Raw genomic sequence first — 18,793 nt, 5'->3', positions numbered from 1 at the left:
CAGTCACGAAATTAAAAGACGCCTGCTTCTTGGGGGAAAAGCGACGACAAACCTGGACAGCATCTTAAAAAGCAGAGACATCACCTTGCCGACAAAGGTCCTTATAGTTAAAGCTATGGTTTTCCCAGTAGTGATGTATGGACGTGAGAGCTGGACCATAAAGAAGGCTGATCGCCAAAGAACTGATGCTTTTGAATTATGGTGCTGAAGGAGACTCTTGAGAGTCCCATGGACTGCAAGAAGATCAAACCCGGGGTCCCCAAACTAAGGCCCGGGGGCCGGATGCGGCCCAATCGCTTTTTCTAAATCCGGCCCACGGATGGCCCGGGAATCAACATGTTTTTACATGAGTAGAATGTGTACTTTTATTTAAAATGCATCTCTGGGTTATTTGTGGTACATAGCAATTCGTTCATTTCCCCCCCCCCCAAAAAAATATAGTCCAGCCCCCCACAAGGTCTGAGGGACAGTGGACTGGCCCCCTGCTGAAAAAGTTTGCTGACCCCTGATCAAACCTATCCATTCTTAAGGAAATCAGCCCTGAGTGCTCACTGGAAGGACAGATCGTGAAGCTGAGGCTCCAATACTTTGGCCACCTCATGAGAAGAGAAGACCCCCTGGAAAAGACCCTGATGTTGTGAAAGATGGAGGGCACAAGGAGAAGGGGACAACAGAGGACGATATGGTTGGACAGTGTTCTCGAAGCTACCAACATGAGTCTGACCAAACTGCGGGAGGTAATTTTAACATTTTAATATTAATCTGATGCTAATCAGAGCCTGCCTACCTCAATTCTCCATTTCCATTCAACTGAGCAGCTCAAAGCCATTTTTTTAAAGAAATCATTTGTTTCAAAAGAAAGATTTTACGCTTAAAACTGTTCAATAAGCTCTGAGTCTGTTCCATTTTTCTAAAGTGATATAATTAGTGCTGAAAATTCAAGCAGGAAATTAAGTAACAAATTAATTAGGGCTAAATGGTAGAGTTTCGTCATCCAGAGCTTCCTATTGATTTTCTGTGTCTGCTTCTGCTGATTACTTTTGTACCAGAACACTATTCCTGACCCAGGAAAACACTTCCCACGCTGAAGTCATTATCCCTGCAAGCCAAGCAATGAATGTGCATGTTTCAGCTTTGACACCGCATCATCTTGGTATGCAAAAAAAAATCTAGGTAGTGGCTACCACTTTTTATTGAAATATTTTTCAACAACTACAAATTTCCAAACTTCTAAAAGTTCCATATCATGTTTCCCCTTTAATGTGTTAGCTATGTTTTTAATTAAGGACTGACAAAATATTGGAAAATGGATGCATATAATTAAAAAGCAGAATTGGATATAGTTAAGGAAATACAGTGGTGCCTCGCTAGACGAAATTAATTCGTTCCACGGGTCTTTTCTTATAGCGAAAAATTCGTCTAGCGAATCCCATAGGAATGCACTGAATTTTTGTCGACTTTTTTTTGCCCATAGGAACGCATTGAATTACAATGCATTCCTATGGGAAACCGCGATTCGCTAGACGCGTAAAACGCATTTGTCTAGAGAGGCAAGCTCCGCTCGAAAAATCCTTCCGTTAAGCGGAAATTTCGTTAAGCAGGGCATTCGTTAAGCGAGGCACCACTGTAATAGATTACATCACATTGAAAAGGATACAGGAAGGAAAATGGCTAGATGATAGAACACATATTATCTCAGACATTTTCTCCAACTATCTGAGATACAGCTAGGGCAGATATCGTTTTTGGTGTGACCCCATTTCTTCATAGAAGCCTGTGACACATTTATATGTTAAAACAAAAGCAGGAAATCCTACAAAATCCATTCAAAACCATTCACTCACCAATGGAGGGCCTCCCAAAAAAATAGTCCCTTGCTTGCCAACTATTATACTTTCATCAGCCATTGCTGGGACATAGGCTCCTCCTGCTGTACATGAACCCATAACCACGGCTATCTGAGAAAACAAAGAGAAAACACAGTGTTCAACAAAACAAATAGACTCACCTACGGGCAACTTCATTTCCTTGTAGTCTTGGAACCTAACGTGCAGCAACTGGCTCGTATTTATTTACATCTAGACTGTAAGCTGATCAGAAGAGGAATAGTTCTCTTTAGTTCTGTCAATTGGATCTATAAATTATGCAAGCTGCTGCTGCTGCTGCTGCTGCTGTGTAAGGTTACCAGGTGCAAAGGAGGAGCAAGTCACTTTAAAGTCTGGAATGCATCAACAAGGTGCATCAATGAGCCTTTGCTGGTTGGTGCTGCTCCCCATAGTTCTTTGGACTGAAAGGGACCACTGTAGCACCAGCGTGGCAGGGACCACTGCTGCACTCTGAATGCTGTCTTGATGCCTCTGAACATTTAAAAGTGATCAGTACAATCTCCTGTATTGCAGGAAAAAAATATTATTTGTTTGTTTCTTTCTAAAACCAGCCTGGAAAACCTTTTTTATATGGAAGGTCATATAAAACCCATTTGGGGGCCACAGTAGATATTGGGTGGAGTCAGAGCTGTTAGCGGGCAGAGCTACACACATTTCTCTGCTATCTTCTTTTTCTCTCTTTTACTCTGCACCTGTTGGAAAGATGGAGCTTCAAGGGCTTTCAGGCACAAAGACAAGCCTCTGCCCTCTACCTCCAACTGCTCAGCAAGCAGAGAAAGCAAACTTGCCAAGTGGTGTCCAACACTCCCCTCCAAGGGGTCCTTCCAGGCAGCGTTTTATAGAACAGTAATATTAACCCTTCCCAGAGTCACTCCTTCTTTAAAGTTTCATTCCTGCAATGTAAGAGAGGAATATTGTTCCAACCGGTGCACTCAGACCTCTAAATAGGAAGCACAGAGCATGACATTTTCACCAAATTAGTATGACCATAAAAGCATAGAAAGAGCTTGAGAAAGCAAGAAAGAGAAATGAAAGGATATAACCTTCCGCCCTTGCTGTCTCGGTGGGTATGTATTAAAAGCAAATGCGCTTTGCAAAATCGAGGGTAAATTAGGCATCATCATCAACTGAAAAGGCCCCCTTTATGTCCATTAAGAACACTAAAGGCACAGGACAAAGTGTTACAGGCTACTATTCACATCATTAAGACATTTATGAGGAAAAAAGTATTTTCTTAGTTTGATTAAAAGAAAGGCAGGATTATATTTTTTTCAAAACAGAAATCTGATTCCACAAGAACAACTTAGGAAAGATATAGGTAACAGAGCTGGAGGGGGGGGGCTGCAATTACATCGATTTTGTGATATTATCTGAAACCCAATCATTAAATTACATGCCTCTAGGACTATGACATGGCTGTAAAGACCTTGTTTCTTATATATAACACGATAATCAACAACCAAATGGATAAAATAACTCTTGTACTGTCTCCAGGCTATTATATGCCAGACATATGAGCAATTTGTATGAATGAGTAAGAATCATTTATTTTAATGTATAACCTGATAGCTGTTATCCCAGTTGGTAGGGTTGCCATATTTAAAAAAAGAGAGAATCCAGAAAGAGAAATTTATTTATTTATTTATTTATTTATTCATAAAGGTTTGTCTGTTATCCCAGTGGGTCAGACAAATATATTTCTCAATCATCCAAGAAAAACACGAAGCCCCTAAATGTGTAAGGGACATCTATTTACCCACGGACTTACGTAATATTAATTTTACATTGGGGAAAACATCCTCTAGTTCAGGCATAGGCAAACTCAGCCCTCCAGATGTTTTGGGACTACAACTCCCATCATCCCTAACCACTGGTCCTGTTAGCTAGGGTTGATGGGAGTTGTAGTCCCAAAACATCTGGAGGGCTGAGTTTGCCTATGCCTGCTCTAGTTTATTAGATTCTCACTTTTGAAAGAAATTAAGACAGACAGCCACTTGGCAGTGGGAGAGCAGTGAAGGAGGGAATCCAAAATACGTAGAGCTATTTGGGGAGTCATTGCACTCTGAAGAAGACTCATCATCTTGTGGTCAGACAAACCTTTCTCTTTCCAGTCTCAAATACAAGCAAAACCCAGTTGGCCAGCTTCAGAAACAGTGCCTAGTACTAACCGGCTGGGACCTATGGTATCATGAATCCATCATCGCCCTTCTGCCCAGTGAACTTTTGCAACTTTAAAAAGAAAAAATTATTTCTTTCTCTTGAAAAAAGTTCCAAATGAAGTCTTTTGAACATTTTTTAAAAAGAAGACAGTCTTCCTAAAGATATGGAAGGAAGGACAAAGTGAACAACTAAATCAGTGTTCAAAGAGGCAAGTACGCATTTTGATTGCAGTGCAAAAGGTAAAAGAATGATGTGCAGAAATAGGGAGGGGAATGCCAATTCCCGTTTTGAGGTACATCAGTACACACTCAAAGCTGTTCCAGTTAAATGGTGATGGAGTGGGGTAAAGCCATATAGGTCAAGTGCTAGCAAATTGCTTCCTGCTGCTGTGCCTCTGCTTCCAAGCATAAGATCAGATACGGTCAAAACAGTTTCTTTAAACAAGTTGTATAAAATAATCTACCCACTGCTATGTGTTTTCAGCAGCACATGAATAAAAGAAGAAGAAGAAATGTCCCTTTGAAATAAAACAAAGGAAAAGCAAAGAGGTCTGGGTTTAACAAAATAAACCTGAGACAGTTTTCTTGTCAACTCCAAATACACACAAGAGACAAACACTAATGTGATAAACAGAGAAAAGAAATTCATGTCTCCTAAATAGCAAGGATGACTTTTAATTGGCATTTTCCATTGTAACTGAAAATGATTTAGTACTCAATTCCATATGATGCATGTCACTGCCTATACAATCCAGCTTAATTATATTCCTTCTTTTATTCTCAAATAAAGTTACCTGTGGAATTCTTTGTGAAGACATGCGTGCTTGGTTATAGAAAATTCTACCAAAATGATCACGATCAGGAAACACTTCTGCCTGGCGTGGTAGGTTTGCACCTCCAGAGTCAACTAAGTTAAAATAAAGATTGAACATTGATAAACAACATATTTATCTAAACATTACTGGAAAGCATTATTCCCTGTGCGGAGGACATTGAGAAAGCTCAGATGCAGAGAAATCATAGATGGTTGAGGCAAGAAAAGGCACTTGCTCCCCCTCCCCCCGTCCAAAGTCCTTAATCAGCCACTGTCACTGCTGCAATGCAAGCCAAAACCCTTATGTGGCAATTGCTTGGATGAAGGGTTGTCCTTGCCTGCAGTCTACAGCCCTTTATCTAAGCAAGTGCCACTGAAGGGAAGAACAGGGTTGGGTCCAGCACCTGAAAAAGGAATAACAGGCAGCTTTACTCTGGACAACAATTGCTTAAAGCCCAGCCATTTCGGATGCTTAGATGAAGCATTAGAGACGTACAGCCTGATTTGCAATTTGATATTTGCGCTCAATACTTTGCTCCACTGTACTGCTCTGAATTGTTTAAACACTATGTAATGTGTACAAAAACCCATCTTCTGCCACTTCAACTTATGTTTGCCATTTCTAAGAAAGATGCACACACAGAGGCCTAATTTAAGCACTGTCTAAGCTTAGTTTGCACCCATTAGATTATGGTATAAAAAACTGTGTGTGGTGTTCATGAAAGTTGTTAACTGCATCGGGCTCTCTTGTGAGAAAAGGTGGTGTCACAGGATCGCTGGCGGCTACTCTAGAGTAACGACTCCGGCACGTTGCCTTTTCATGCTTTTATTATGTGCAGACTATTTACAGTGCAGCAGCTGTACAATATACATGTTCTCAGTCTGGGTCAGTACCCCGGAATGGGGATTCCCGCGTCTTTTTCCAGCAAAGTAGTCTGAGAATCCCCAATCTCCTCCCCCTTTTCTTTACGCGCAACTCCGGAACTGGAGGGAGGGGGTCTCCTGGCCGTGCTTTCCTGCCTCCCTCTTTCCCTCTCCCTTCCTTCTTCTCCCGGTCGGCGCAGAGGCTCTGTGACCCTGTCAGAGCCCTGCCCTCTGCTTCCTGTTTCTCCGCTAGAGTCATCTCCTTCCCTGCTCCCGCTGGTGCTCGGAAAGGAACTCGTTGTCACGATGGGAGGGGGCAACCTATAGTTCCTGTCCCTCACAGGTGGGATAAAGGATAAATAAATAAGACATACAACAGACAAACTACAGTTTAAAGCTACTAGTGTGCATTTGTTTTCTGTCTTCAGCATGCAGCTTCAGAAATTCATTTCCATCATCCATGGTGTAGCAGCCTTTGATGAACATAACTATGGTTGCCAAATCAGACATAGTGCCAAACATTTATTAGAGCAAACCTTGATTTCCAAACTCACTTCAAACCAGAGTTTCCTATTCAAATTTGCCAGCTGATTGTAAACCATGTTTTGTCAATTCTTACACCAAGCCAAACCATAACTGAGCTTCCTTAACCACATTTTGGTGAGTAAAAGCATTATGGCTCCACAGCCCAACCACTAGAAGGGTAAAAACAAATTTGTCATTGACAGCCTACTCTTAAAAATATAGCCTGCCTCCAACCTTAGCATATCAGTTAATAATAGTGTTTGCAATAGAACTTACCTAAATATAGACAAGGGAGATTATTCTGCATTGCGATTTCTTGAGCACGCAGGTGCTTCTTTACAGTGATTGGATAGTATGTTCCACCTTTGACAGTTGCATCATTTGCAATAATCAAACACTCCACTCTGAAACACAAATTATTTCCAGCGATTAAATCTTTCCCAGTTGAGCAAGAGAACTGCTGGCATTAATCCTAACAAGATTGAAAAACATCAAACTTTCATCCAAATAAACACACTTAGGTTTGCAATGCCAATCACATCTGATAAAAGGTTTCCATCAGTCCTGTATCATGACAGAGAGTGTTACACAAACATCTATTACACTTAAACTGAAGGTGGCATTGCTGCATCTGATGTGCTGCTAATGAATCTTCAGAAACAGCTCTTATTACACAGTAATTCTGGAAAATAAAAAGAACTATGAATTGTGATCTCTTGAGATTGTTTTCTGACTTTTTGCAAACTGTCAGAAAGCCAGAGCTGCAACCCACAAAAAGCACAGATAGTAACAGTTCTCACCCTGACACCCGCCCAATGCCTGTAATGATGCCACCTGCTGGTACCTCTTCATCGCCATACAGCTGGTAACCTGCAAACTGGGAGAACTCCAGGAACGGAGACCTGGGAAAAGATTTTTTTAGAAATCTCAGGCACATAAGTCATATGAAGCATTTTAGGTAGGTAACTTTTCAAGCCCATAGATTGGCTCCAAAACATAATTTAATTACATGTATTACTTATTTGGAATTCTTATTCCACCTTTCCATTCTCACATATAATGTAAGTTTTATATCTTGCCAGATTTTGAGTTATCTCACAGAAAAGTGGTATCTGCTTATGATACCATGAATTGGGTCAGATAATTTTCATGGAAGCTGTTAGAGGAGCAAACAATTTGCACTAGCTGGAGCAGGCATAGGCAAACTCCGGCCCTCCAGATGTTTGGGACTACAATTCCCATCATCCCTAGCCAACAGGACCAGTGGTCAGGGATGATGGGAATTGTAGTCCCAAACATCTGGAGGGCTGGAGTTTGCCTATGCCTGAGCTGGAGCCTCCAGACTGGGCCGAAGGGTAACTCCTTATAGAGCAGATTGCAGTAACTGAGTCTTGCAGTTACCAATGCATGAATCACTGCGGCTAGATTATCCCTGCTCAAGGACAGCCATAGTGAACATACCAGCAATAAAAGGCACTCCTAGCCACTGAGGCTACTTGAGCCTCCAGAGACAAAGACGATTCCAGGAGCAACCCTGAACTCCAAGTACCTGTTATTTCAGAGGAAGTTCAGCCCCATCCAGAACAAGCAACCAGCTAATCTCCAATACGTGACAGGAGCCACCAATGCACAGTGCCTCCATTTCCCAGAGCTCAGGCTCAGTTTACTTGCTTTTAAATGTTGATAAATTCATATAATATTATTGTGCTACCTACAGCAGACACTGTAACTCTCCAACTTTACCCCCGAAGGTGCACTCTTCCATTGTCTCCCAAGACAGACAGATGCCAAAAAAGAACAACCATGATAGTACTGACTTCACAGCTGGTTACCAAACACAGACATAATTTATAGATCCTGCATAATGATGGCTACCAAAACAACATAAGTACACAATATTTGTCTTTCCAATTGAGTAATTTCTAATATAATCTGAAATTGTTTACCATGACATTAAAATCTTGGAAACAAAGCAATCTGCTAACTTAAACATCCTGTACATTAAAATATTAATACTGTAATGAAGAAAGAAGTACCCACCCAGGATCTATAAGTCTGTCAATTCTTTCTCTAGGTAACAATTTTCCTCTTGATGTGTGAAGCTTCCGTGCTTTCTCTCCACCACCTGCCATGCAAGATCTTTTATTATTCCTTGTGCAAGGAGCAGAAAAAATAGCTCATGCCCTTTAGCAATAATCAATACTATTTTATAATCAAAGACATTAATAAAAGATGCATTATTTTCATAAACTTCTGTTATTTGTATTTGTAATATAGTACATTCATGCTAAACAACTGTTAAAAGATACTATTTCTGTCTTTCTCTATTAAGTCCTAAAGCAATGACATTTTATCACGGTAAGGTAAAGGTAAAGGGACCCCTGACCGTTAAGTCCAGTCGCGGACGACTCTGGGGTTGCGGCGCTCATCTCGCTTTACTGGCCAAGGGAGCCGGCATTTGTCCGCAGACAGCTTCCAGGTCATGTGGCCAGCATGACTAAGCCGCTTCTGGCGAACCAGAGCAGCACATGGAAACGTCATTTACCTTCCCGCTAGAGCGGTACCTATTTATCTACTTGCACTTTGACATGCTTTCGAACTGCTAGTTGGCAGGAGCTGGAACCAAGCAACGGGAGCTCACCCCGTCGCGGGGATTCGAACTGCTGACCTTCCGATCGGCAAGCCCAAGAGGCTCAGTGGCAACCAGTTTCCAATTATACAATGCTCTAATAGGAGAAAAACAGGACATACCAAACCTGATTTTTTCAGATTGCTGTTGGAGTTCTGTTACTAATGCCTTCATCCGTTCATAGTTTTCCTGGTGGAGAATGTTTCAACAGGTTAACTTATGAAAATGTTTAACCAGAATACAATAAATCCTCCCTTTTCTTCACTATTGAACAATTATGTTTATAAACCACTCTTCCAAAACATGTTGTTCAAAGCTGGTTAAAGGCTTATTAAATACATTTCAATTGATCCATTGTTTTAACTGCATTTTCTTTATACTTGTTTCTCTTTTGTGTATTTATCCCAGAGTTTTAGAAGTACACACACACCAAATACCACTGCCGATTACTGTGCATTAAAGCCATCTTCAAAGGCTCTCCTCCGGATGGCAACCAAAAAGCAAGTCTTCTCAGAGGGGGATTCACCTGGTGCCAAACCATTTTTTCAGCTGTCAGAAAACTGTACATTTTTATTCTCCCAGGCTTTCTAATTTATTTATTTTTTTAAGGAACACATGCTGTTATTTGTTTTATTTTATCCATAAATATTACCTACTTATTCTTTAAATGCCCTGAAAGCTTTGCTAGAAGAGCTGCTTGATGGGGAGGCCAAAATCAAGGGTCAGAGCATTTCCACCTGCTTTATTCCACCACCACAACCACGGTGCCTTAAAAAGCTTGCCTGGAAGAGTTGCTGGCTGGAGAAGATTGAATAAAATATACATGGGGCTTGAAGGAGGAAAGATACTTTACTTCCCCATATCAGAGCTGGGGAAGTGAGAGAACATGCCAAATGAGCACTAGGAGAAAGACTGTCTCAAGTGAGAGGTGAGGCTACCAACAAAGGTGTGCATGTTAAATATGGAGAAGATCCTGTTGCCTTGTGGAACTGAGATCTAGTTGGCCATATATGTTGTTGTTATTCTCATGTTAGACTTTATTCTCGCTCCAACTAGTCTTAAGCTCTTGAGTTAGGCTACTTTATTTGTAGAGTTGCACTGATTTTTATTATGTACTTGCTTATTGACACTAGGTTTTTTTTGGTAATTGTTCATATTATGTTTCATTTTATTTGCCCATTTGATAAGCTATTAGATGCTTTGGCCACAATATTGCAGAGTTGGGATACAAATAGAGAGATGGTAATGATGATGAATTTTTAAAGAGAGAGAGAGAGAGAGAGAGAGAGAGAGAGAGAGAGAGAGAGAGAGAGGCTGACAAATGCAGTAGGATGTCCCAGACCAGCACGAATGACACAAAAAAGTACATGTGTTCCCCCACTTCTGTGTACTGAAAGAAACTCTCTGGATTAAAGTCCAGGATAACTAAGACAATGAAATCTGTTTTGATAACATAAGTTTTGACTGTTCTTCATTTTCCATGTAGCCAATTCAAGTTAACATGCCCTTTTGTACTAATAATAATGGCATTTCGTGGGCTACAAATAAAAGCTTGTAATGCCAGTTTAGTCACAAGAAGAGCAGTGGAGGGAAGGGTGTTCAAGTGTATAAAATAAACCCTACATCCTGAACAATGACCATGGGTCAGTCTCTGCCTCAGTTATTCATACCTGTCAAGCCTTAAAAAGGGACTACTTATGCTTAAATTATATTTTACATTCCGTCACTCTATTGATGTTAGAATATTCTTACAGAATGATAAGTAAAAATGGGCTGAATAAGAAACTTTTTATACTATTTATTTACTCTGAAGCTACACAGCAGCAACGGTCTCCTTTTTCATAAGTTACTTCCAGTTTTATCCACTATAGTTTGGATTCAAAGATCTACTTTGGCCACAAATTTCTGGTTCTTTCTCCCATTTGTAAAACAAAATGTCAGTTTTCTGCTCAGTTTTTTGAAGTCTCCCAAGTTTCAAATATGGCTTGCTATATAGGGAATCAAAGGTTGCTGTCTGAGAATTGCCAATCCAAAGCTCCCTTAAGGAAGCCTCAGTCTCGCAAATTCCTTCCTCTTCTTGCATGGGCCAATTCCCTACTATCACCGGTATACCTGAATTGGCAAGCCATGGTATACTGTTATAACCAAAGCAGGAAACAACATGCTTGCTCTCCAAATGAGAACTGGAAGCCATGATTTGAAGAGCAAATGCAAACCAGTTTGTTGATGTGTAACAGAAAACTATGATGTGCCCAAAGCCAAAAGTCAGCAAAGGAATCAGGGTGCCTCTGCCCAACCTTGATTCATGCAAGGGATAAGCCAATAAGCCATGGTTTGGCATTACAGTATATACAAGCTGGATCTTTGTATTTAATGAATCATGGACAATGGGATCTGAAAAGAACTATGAACTTCATGTAGCCACAGCAAAATGTAATTGAATCCATTATTATTTTCTCTTTAGTTGGACAATGGAAAGTAAAGAAGCAGAATACTAAATGTATAATTATTAACACAGAGAGGAAAAACAAATGGTGCATTACCCTGTTTCTCATATTTTAAGACATACCCATAAAATAAGCCATAGCAGGATTTTTAAGCATTCAAGGAATATAAGCCATACCCCGAAAATAAGCCATAGTGATAGGCACCGGCCGCAGCAGGAGGAGGAGGAAAAAAATAAGACATCCCTTGAAAATAAGCCATAGTGTGTTTTTTTGAGGAAAAAATAAATATAAGACGTGTCTTATAATATGAGAAACACGGTACATGAATCTGCTGCCAGTTCTGTCCTTGTGACCTCATCAATGAATTTAGATTCCTGAACTAACACATACGCTTTCTGTCTTACCAAACTACTTTTCCATCTATCCTGCCTTGAAAACTATCTTCCACCCTGCCTTGTTAAATCTTCAGAAATGAACAAACAATAAAGATCAAGAAGGGGAACTCATTATTGCTGCTGCACCGTTTCTGAGTTTGCACAGTATCTTGCCATATTACATTTGCTCAGAGTATGAGCACCTCATGGAAGGAACCTCACATGCTGGTGAAACAAAGTGTACATATTATGACCTTCATAAATAATAGCTACACCTGTTCAACAGCTAACAACATGGGCCATCTTGCTCCTTGAATGTTATACTAGATATACCCGTGAATAGTTGTTTATTAAGCATAACTGGATACATCTGGCTTGCCTTGGCCATTCACTTGAAACTTCCTTTTAAATAATTTTAAAAGAAAATCCAAAACTAATCAAGACTCACAATGAGATCCAGCAGAGCACTAACAAGCAACTGATTTCACAGGAGTGAATGGAAGCCCCAAATGGACTTCCAGCAAGCCACTGCCACAGCCACAAAAACTTCCACGCACCTCTCTTCTCTCGGTCAACTAGGTGCCAGATCCACTAGCTGCTAAACCCTACAATGTGGGACTACAGTTATTAGTATTTATTTCAATTATGAATTACTTCACATGTGGCATCCTGAAGCGATTTAGAATAAAATAGAAATATAGAGAGAGCAACAGCATATACAAAACAGTTGAAACATTTGCATTTATAAAAGCAATTAGAAAAAAATGTATAGCAATTTAAAACAACAATGCCACATATATAAAATCCACTCAAATCCAACACAGATACCAGCTGGGATAAAAACCTGGCCTGCTGAAGGAAAAATGTCTTCAACATGCTCCAAAAGGCCAATAATTACCCTTGGAGGCAGTCCAGAAGCTGCAGTCAGTGCAAAATGTAGCCACAAGACTCTTACATGGTTCAACACATCGAAGCCATATAATACCCATTTGGAAGAATTTTCATTGGCTGCCTATGGTGCTTGTTGGCATCCATCTGTCTTGAGAGACAATGGAGTGTGCCTTCCGGGGTGAAGTCAAACTGCTCCATTAGCAGCACCAAAGTGACCTCCCTGGGGCACAAGTCTGGGCAGTGTGTATGGAAGCCCTGGGCTGCCCAGATGACAAGTCTGCTCTCTCGGCCTCACTGATGTGGTCCAAAGGAAAATAGAGCAATATATTGTGCACCAGCTTGGCTGTAGGAGTTGCCAGAAGGAAGGGTACAAGGCACCATCCAACTGTCTCAGGGACTGTACTCCAGATTTGTGTAGTGCTTTAGCCTTTTCTTCTCCCAAACATATCCCACTAGTCAACAGAGGTTTAGAATCAGAGTTTTCCTTCTCTCGCGTTGACAAGACCCATCTGTCCCTCTACAGCACCTGCAAAACTGGCTTCTTAACCCTTGGAACCACTATTAGTCTTGTCTGCTCAATCCACCAGAGCCCGTCTTTGCATACAGGCAAAAACCTAACTCACCAAAGGTTTGAGACCCATCAGCTACCCCCGCCTGGTTTAGCCTGCCAGCCAAAGCTGTGAGTGTATAGTTAGGCGAGGAGTAGTACCTCTGGTGGGGGACATCATACCTGGAGTAGTGTGTCCACCTTTGGTCACGACCCTGACCTCAGCTCTCACATGTGGCTCCTAGAAGTTGTCAGCATGCAAGGTGCTTATGTTAGTGTAAAAAGTGGTAACAGATTGGGACCCAAGTTCCTGAAGGGATTGCTTCTCCCTTACATCAAACTATTTGATTCGATTGCTGGTGGGGTCAAGGAGATCAGAGCATGTGACACCCATTTTCTACTAGGAATGAACTGCTAGTTTCTCTGAAGCATCCTCTCGGGTTCTCAACATGACTGCTCTGCTGCTGCTCTTTGGAGAAACAGATCACCCACCTTATTGATAGCTCACAGTTTTAACGATGAGCTTCTGCTCCACTACACCGCTGCCTATCTCCCTGCCAAACTAGGCTAATGTGGCAAGCTGTTGCGCTCCCCGTGAGAGAAAATGCCAAGTGTGAAGCTGTGGGATGAGGCTTCCACGCTGATTCGGACTACCTTTAGAACCTACAGAGAAACATACCACACTCCGAACTGCTAGACATGCTTCTTCTCCATATTGGGAAGAAGGCTTCTAGCCGCCAGAAAGGCACACAAGCCCCGTCTTTCCCTACGTGGAAACGGGAGAGCTCTTCCCTTTTTAAACTAGGACCGCGTCAGGTACAAGCACAGGTGTGCACCAAGGAAACCCGCGCGAGCTCACCTGAGCGCCCTTCACGCGCGCGTGTGCGTGTATGGACTACCTCAAACTCCTTTAAAATAAAAGAAGAAAAGAAAAGGAAGCGGGTCTCCTCCCCTCCTCCTCGGCCTACCTGATAAACCGGGGAGGCGACGTCGGGCTGAGAGCCCACCGTGCCCACCTTGTCCCCATGGTAAGCGCGGCGGAGGGAAGCCGCGGCCGCGCGCGGGCAGCGAAAGAGCGCGCAGACGCCGCGGCATTTCAGGCCCGGTAACATCGCAGCGGCCGGGGGAGGAAGGGCGGGCGGCGGCGGAGGAACAACTTCCCGGGCCTGGGACCAACCTCACGGCCACTCCCCCCGCGTCGCCCAATAGAGAGACGGAGCGAGGCCTAGGCGGCACGAGGCCTTCCCCTCCGCCTGCTTCTTCCTGGGACCAAACCAATGGAAGAGGCAGGCGATGGGAACAGGAGGAGATTGTGGAAACCGACACGCCGGTCCTCTCTCGCCGTCGGTTCCAGGTTCCTTGCCGTCTTCCTGAAGAGTGTATTTTTCCGTCCCTTTAAAAGAAGGCTGCCTTCTTTTCGGGGCAACGTTCTTATGACTTTTTAGCAGGTACGCGAGTGGCAGAAGTTCAAACCAGCTTTGTGCTGCTGCGTGGAGAAGTTTGGGACCTGTTTACGAAATTTGGGTCTCCAGCTGTTTCTGGACTACAATTGCTATCATCCCTGACCACTGCTAGCTAGGGATGGTGGGAGTTGTAGGCCCCAAACAGCTGGAGACTCAAGTTTGGGAAACCCTGGTCTACTAGATGGTGGCGACCCCCCCCCCCCCAAGCCAGCACTCTCAGATAATGGGAGTTGTAGTCCAAACACCTTCTACACTACAGGACCACGGGATCTCCATTCTTTACTGATTCCATTGCACTGGTGCTCACAAGCAGGGGTAGTAAAGGTAAAAGGTTTCCCCTTGCTGTGTGGCTCCAGCAAGTTGTATTCAGAGGTAGAGTACCTCTGGTTGTGGAGGTTTTGTACAGCTGCAAACAGCTGGAGATAACGTAGGAGGAAGAGGTGGGAAGGTTGGCATAAAGAAATTACGCCCATCAGCAGCTGTATCTTCCATAAATTTCACCAGTACTGTTTCAAAGTGTGTCGGAGCTAATTGCTGTCATCCACATTCTGCGGCAGTGAAATAGTGAACAAAATAGATTACTAGTGTAGAGATTCAGTAGTGGGACAAACTACACCTATTGGAATGCTTATTCATCATAGACCTGTTAAAAGTTCTGTTATGGAACAAAACATCCTACCCTATAGGAAAATTAATGAACATCCATACAGACTTTCAAATAAAAAGGAAGAAATGCAAATGGCAGTAGCCTATGAAACCAGATTGGTGCTTTTTGTTAAGCATGGAGAGAGAAATAGGTTTTGCATACAATTATGTAATAGACACAACAGGTCTATAAATAGAATGAATGATCAATGTATTTGACCCAAGTAAGCAAGACACTGCTCTGAGCAGGACAAGTTGATTTTTGACAAGTCCACAAATTTCCTTTTTAAATAAAATTAATATACCATATGTCCATGAAGCTTAGCACAGCCCTAAAGCATACAGCATTTTGGGTACATGTACAAGGCTGCCAGTTCCACCTTCCAAACAATGCCGGGCCATTCAAAAAGGTACATTTGGTAGATAAACTATGCGCAAATTTATTATCAACCTATGTATATATTGAGATATTTTGAATATTCACCAGCCATAAATTGGCAAGTACAGAGCAGCAAATAGAAGGGGAATAAATGGAGGCAGTGAGACATTTTACTTTCTGGGTTCCATGATCACTGTAGATGGTGACAGCAGTCACAAAATTAAAAGACGCCTGCTTCTTGGGAGAAAAGCAATGACAAACCTAGACAGCATCTTAAAAAGCAGATACATCACCTTGCAAACACAGGTCCGTATAGTTAAAGCTATGGTTTTCCCAGTAGTGATATATGGAAGTGAGAGCTAGACCATAAAGAAGGCTGATTGCCAAAGAATTGATGCTTTTGAATTGTGGTGCTGGAGGAGACTCTTGAGAGTCCCATGGACTGCAAGAAGATCAAAGCTATCCATTCTTAAGGAAATCAGCCCTGAGTGCTCACTGGAAGGACAGATTCTGAAGCTGAGGCTCCAATACTTTAGATTTGGCAGACAGTTTTTCCGGGTCATGTGGCCAGCATGACTAAGCTGCTTCTGGAGAAACCAGAGCAGCGCATGGAAACGAAGCAGTACCTATTTCTCTACTTCCCCTTGATGTGCTTTCAAATTGCTAGGTTGGCAGTACCATTTACTGCACCCTAAATCACCAGCCTTTAAAGAAAGACGTAACAAGTTCAGTGGTACAAAATTATTTATTCACATAATTTACATATATAACACACGCGCCACTAGCGCTTTCTTTGAAATAGAAAGCTTCCACAGAAACATTACACACAGTTGAAAAAAAAAGTGTGTCACACTTTCCAGGACAGCAACCCTATTCATATTTTTATGGAAATGAAATGCTGTTCCTGAACCTGGCATGTTTAGTTCCCTTCTGTCATTAAATATATACAATACTCATGAAAGAAATATGCATGTTTTAAAGACGTTTAAAAGGGATAACCAAGAAAACATGGTTTACACTGAAAGCTAATAGGATTGATTGTTCTTCCCATTTAGCAAGGAAAGATAAGGCACCTTCTAGCTGAGCTTTTTATGTGATTTCTAAAAAACAATTCGTTTTGCTTTGTAATTTAAAACAATTCCAGCAAATTACATAAATACGTATTTCATTATTTCAGCAGCCTCTTGAGTGTACATAATTTGAGAGTACATTAAATCTCCTCCATGTGATTAACATGAAGTAACAGCATACTGGAATGGATTCCACTTTCTCCGAGTCTGTTGATCTAAATTTACATTTGGTAAATTATTCACATTTATTTGGCTTTTTTGTTTTTTGTTTTGTTCTATTTAGGGCTTCAGATATGACAGAATTGAAACAAAAATGAAATGCTCAAACCAGTAGGCAAATATAGACTTGTTAGTTTAAAAATTAAAATATTGGGCAACGTGCAGTGTCATGCGAATGGACTTTTACTTGTGCAGTTGAGTTTCCCTTCTTTTCTTTTTGACTTCACCTGCCCAAATCTGCTCCAGAGGGTAGTCCAACCCACTCGAGCAGATTTGGATAGCATTTGGACAGTTTGTTCTGGTGGAGAACTGACACACTTAGTAGACATCCACTGATTTGCTACTGATACTTTAGAAAACCTTTAGATACCTTTAGAAAAAGTGAAAAGTCTGTAATGCTTCTGTTATCAAATTTAATAATATCAGTAATTTTGTTTTGGGATGATATATGTCACAAACCAGATGATTTGGGAACGAGAAACAGCTAAAAAATTGTATGTTTGGTTGGACAATTGCAAGTGAGAACTACTTCCAAATATTAATATTTATGGGGATATGTAGAATAAAGTTATATTCAATTGCTAGTTGTAGTAAAGGAGATGAGCAATATTTGGTATCCAAATCACTAGGTTCAAGAAAAATGCAGAGAAAACAGGACACCTTTCTCAGAATGAGCACAACTGATTTAGACAGGTTTTCCAAAAAATGTGCCTTTTAGCAAAATCATCGCCAACCAAGCCTATAAACAGGGAAGGATAGAAGTCAAAAATCTAAACAGATAACAAAAGTGAGGGAGGGAACCGGTAATAATCATGATATATTATCCTTTTATATATTGGGGCTGATCTTATTCTTGAACATTCAATTTCTCCTTGTCAGTGGGTGTTTGATGGGTCATTTTATGCTTTTCGTTGTTTTTAGCTTTTCATTTAAAATTTAGTGCTTAGAAGTAGAGTAATATTAAATTCCTCTTTTATCTCCAGGACAACAGAACTAACTTGGCATAGTTAAAATTTCTATACATTCAACTTAAATAAATATTTTTTCACGTTTATCTCTGTACATTGAAAAGAAATTAAACATTACATTTTTGAAGAAATTCACATAGGCATTTGTTATAAAATAATAATATTAATAAGATGACTAAAATCAGAACTTGGCCTATTTTATGATCCACATCCCATAAACATTTACTTCACAAAAAGAAGTAAAGATAATTTACAGCCCCCACAAACGTGAGCATTACGGTATATTTAGATGGTGTCTGCTCATTCTTCATGGCATTTCTCAAGTGTAGCCATGCATCTAGAAACTACTTGTACCAAAATAAAACACAGATCTGGTGCTGTTCTTGTGAGTATCTTGGAACTTAAGAGAGTTGTGTTTTCTTCACTGTTTCCAAATGATAGATTATTCATAGTAAAAGAAAAATAATTCTGCATTAAATGTAAGGGCCAACTGAAAACTTGTGACTAGTCAAAGGCATTACATTACTGCTACAGTGCATTCTTGGATGCCAGGCATTTGATAAGCATCTCAGTTATTCTGAATCATCCACCTCCATAAAAATATCACTAAAGAAATATTCTGAGATCCTGGTTGGCTCTTCTTTTTCCTGCTCCTTAGAAATGCCTTCATTTTCAGATAACTCAGATAAAATCTACAAGAAAAACAAACAGATAAAAGCAACAGATATGAAATATGTGAATGTTAAATGTATGCCTAATAAACTAACATCTGCTAGGAGTGCATGATTTTGCTCACTTGTTTCAGAATATAATTTTCTATACAAATCACACTGCAGTAGCTATTCTAAAACATTTTTTAATGAATTGAATCCAAAAGTTCTCTTGCTTGAGTCTCTGTCCATAATCATAGAAT

At 41.0% G+C, this 18,793-nt stretch overlaps 2 protein-coding genes across 5 annotated transcripts in view; both read right to left on the bottom strand.

Moving 5' to 3' along the window:
• The window catches only part of MCCC2 (methylcrotonyl-CoA carboxylase subunit 2), a 36,156-nt gene extending 21,841 nt beyond the window's left edge, over window positions 1–14,315 (bottom strand). Inside the window, exons 1-8 of one of the 2 annotated variants that reach the window (XM_060280223.1) lie at window positions 14,211–14,315; window positions 14,105–14,180; window positions 9,000–9,066; window positions 8,289–8,373; window positions 7,049–7,150; window positions 6,525–6,652; window positions 4,840–4,952; window positions 1,845–1,958 (exon numbers count right to left, since the gene is read on the bottom strand). In XM_060280223.1, coding sequence (XP_060136206.1) covers window positions 1,845–1,958; window positions 4,840–4,952; window positions 6,525–6,652; window positions 7,049–7,150; window positions 8,289–8,373; window positions 9,000–9,066; window positions 14,105–14,180; window positions 14,211–14,248 — 723 coding nt within the window. In that variant the 5' untranslated portion in view covers window positions 14,249–14,315. Of the gene's footprint in view, window positions 1–1,844; window positions 1,959–4,839; window positions 4,953–6,524; window positions 6,653–7,048; window positions 7,151–8,288; window positions 8,374–8,999; window positions 9,067–14,104 lie in introns of both variants that reach the window. The other variant, XM_035099930.2, reaches the window with a different exon arrangement.
• Window positions 14,316–16,340: 2,025 nt separating this feature from the next.
• The window catches only part of BDP1 (B double prime 1, subunit of RNA polymerase III transcription initiation factor IIIB), a 47,916-nt gene continuing 45,463 nt past the window's right edge, over window positions 16,341–18,793 (bottom strand). For all 3 annotated transcript variants that reach the window (XM_035099861.2, XM_035099862.2, XM_060280222.1), the window contains exon 42: window positions 16,341–18,572. In XM_035099861.2, coding sequence (XP_034955752.2) covers window positions 18,453–18,572 — 120 coding nt within the window. In that variant the 3' untranslated portion in view covers window positions 16,341–18,452. The remainder of the gene's footprint in view (window positions 18,573–18,793) is intronic.

Source organism: Zootoca vivipara, chromosome 11 (genome assembly GCF_963506605.1).
Source record: "Zootoca vivipara chromosome 11, rZooViv1.1, whole genome shotgun sequence".
In the NCBI taxonomy this organism is placed as follows: domain Eukaryota; kingdom Metazoa; phylum Chordata; class Lepidosauria; order Squamata; family Lacertidae; genus Zootoca; species Zootoca vivipara.
This window is presented reverse-complemented; position numbering and strand designations above follow the sequence as displayed.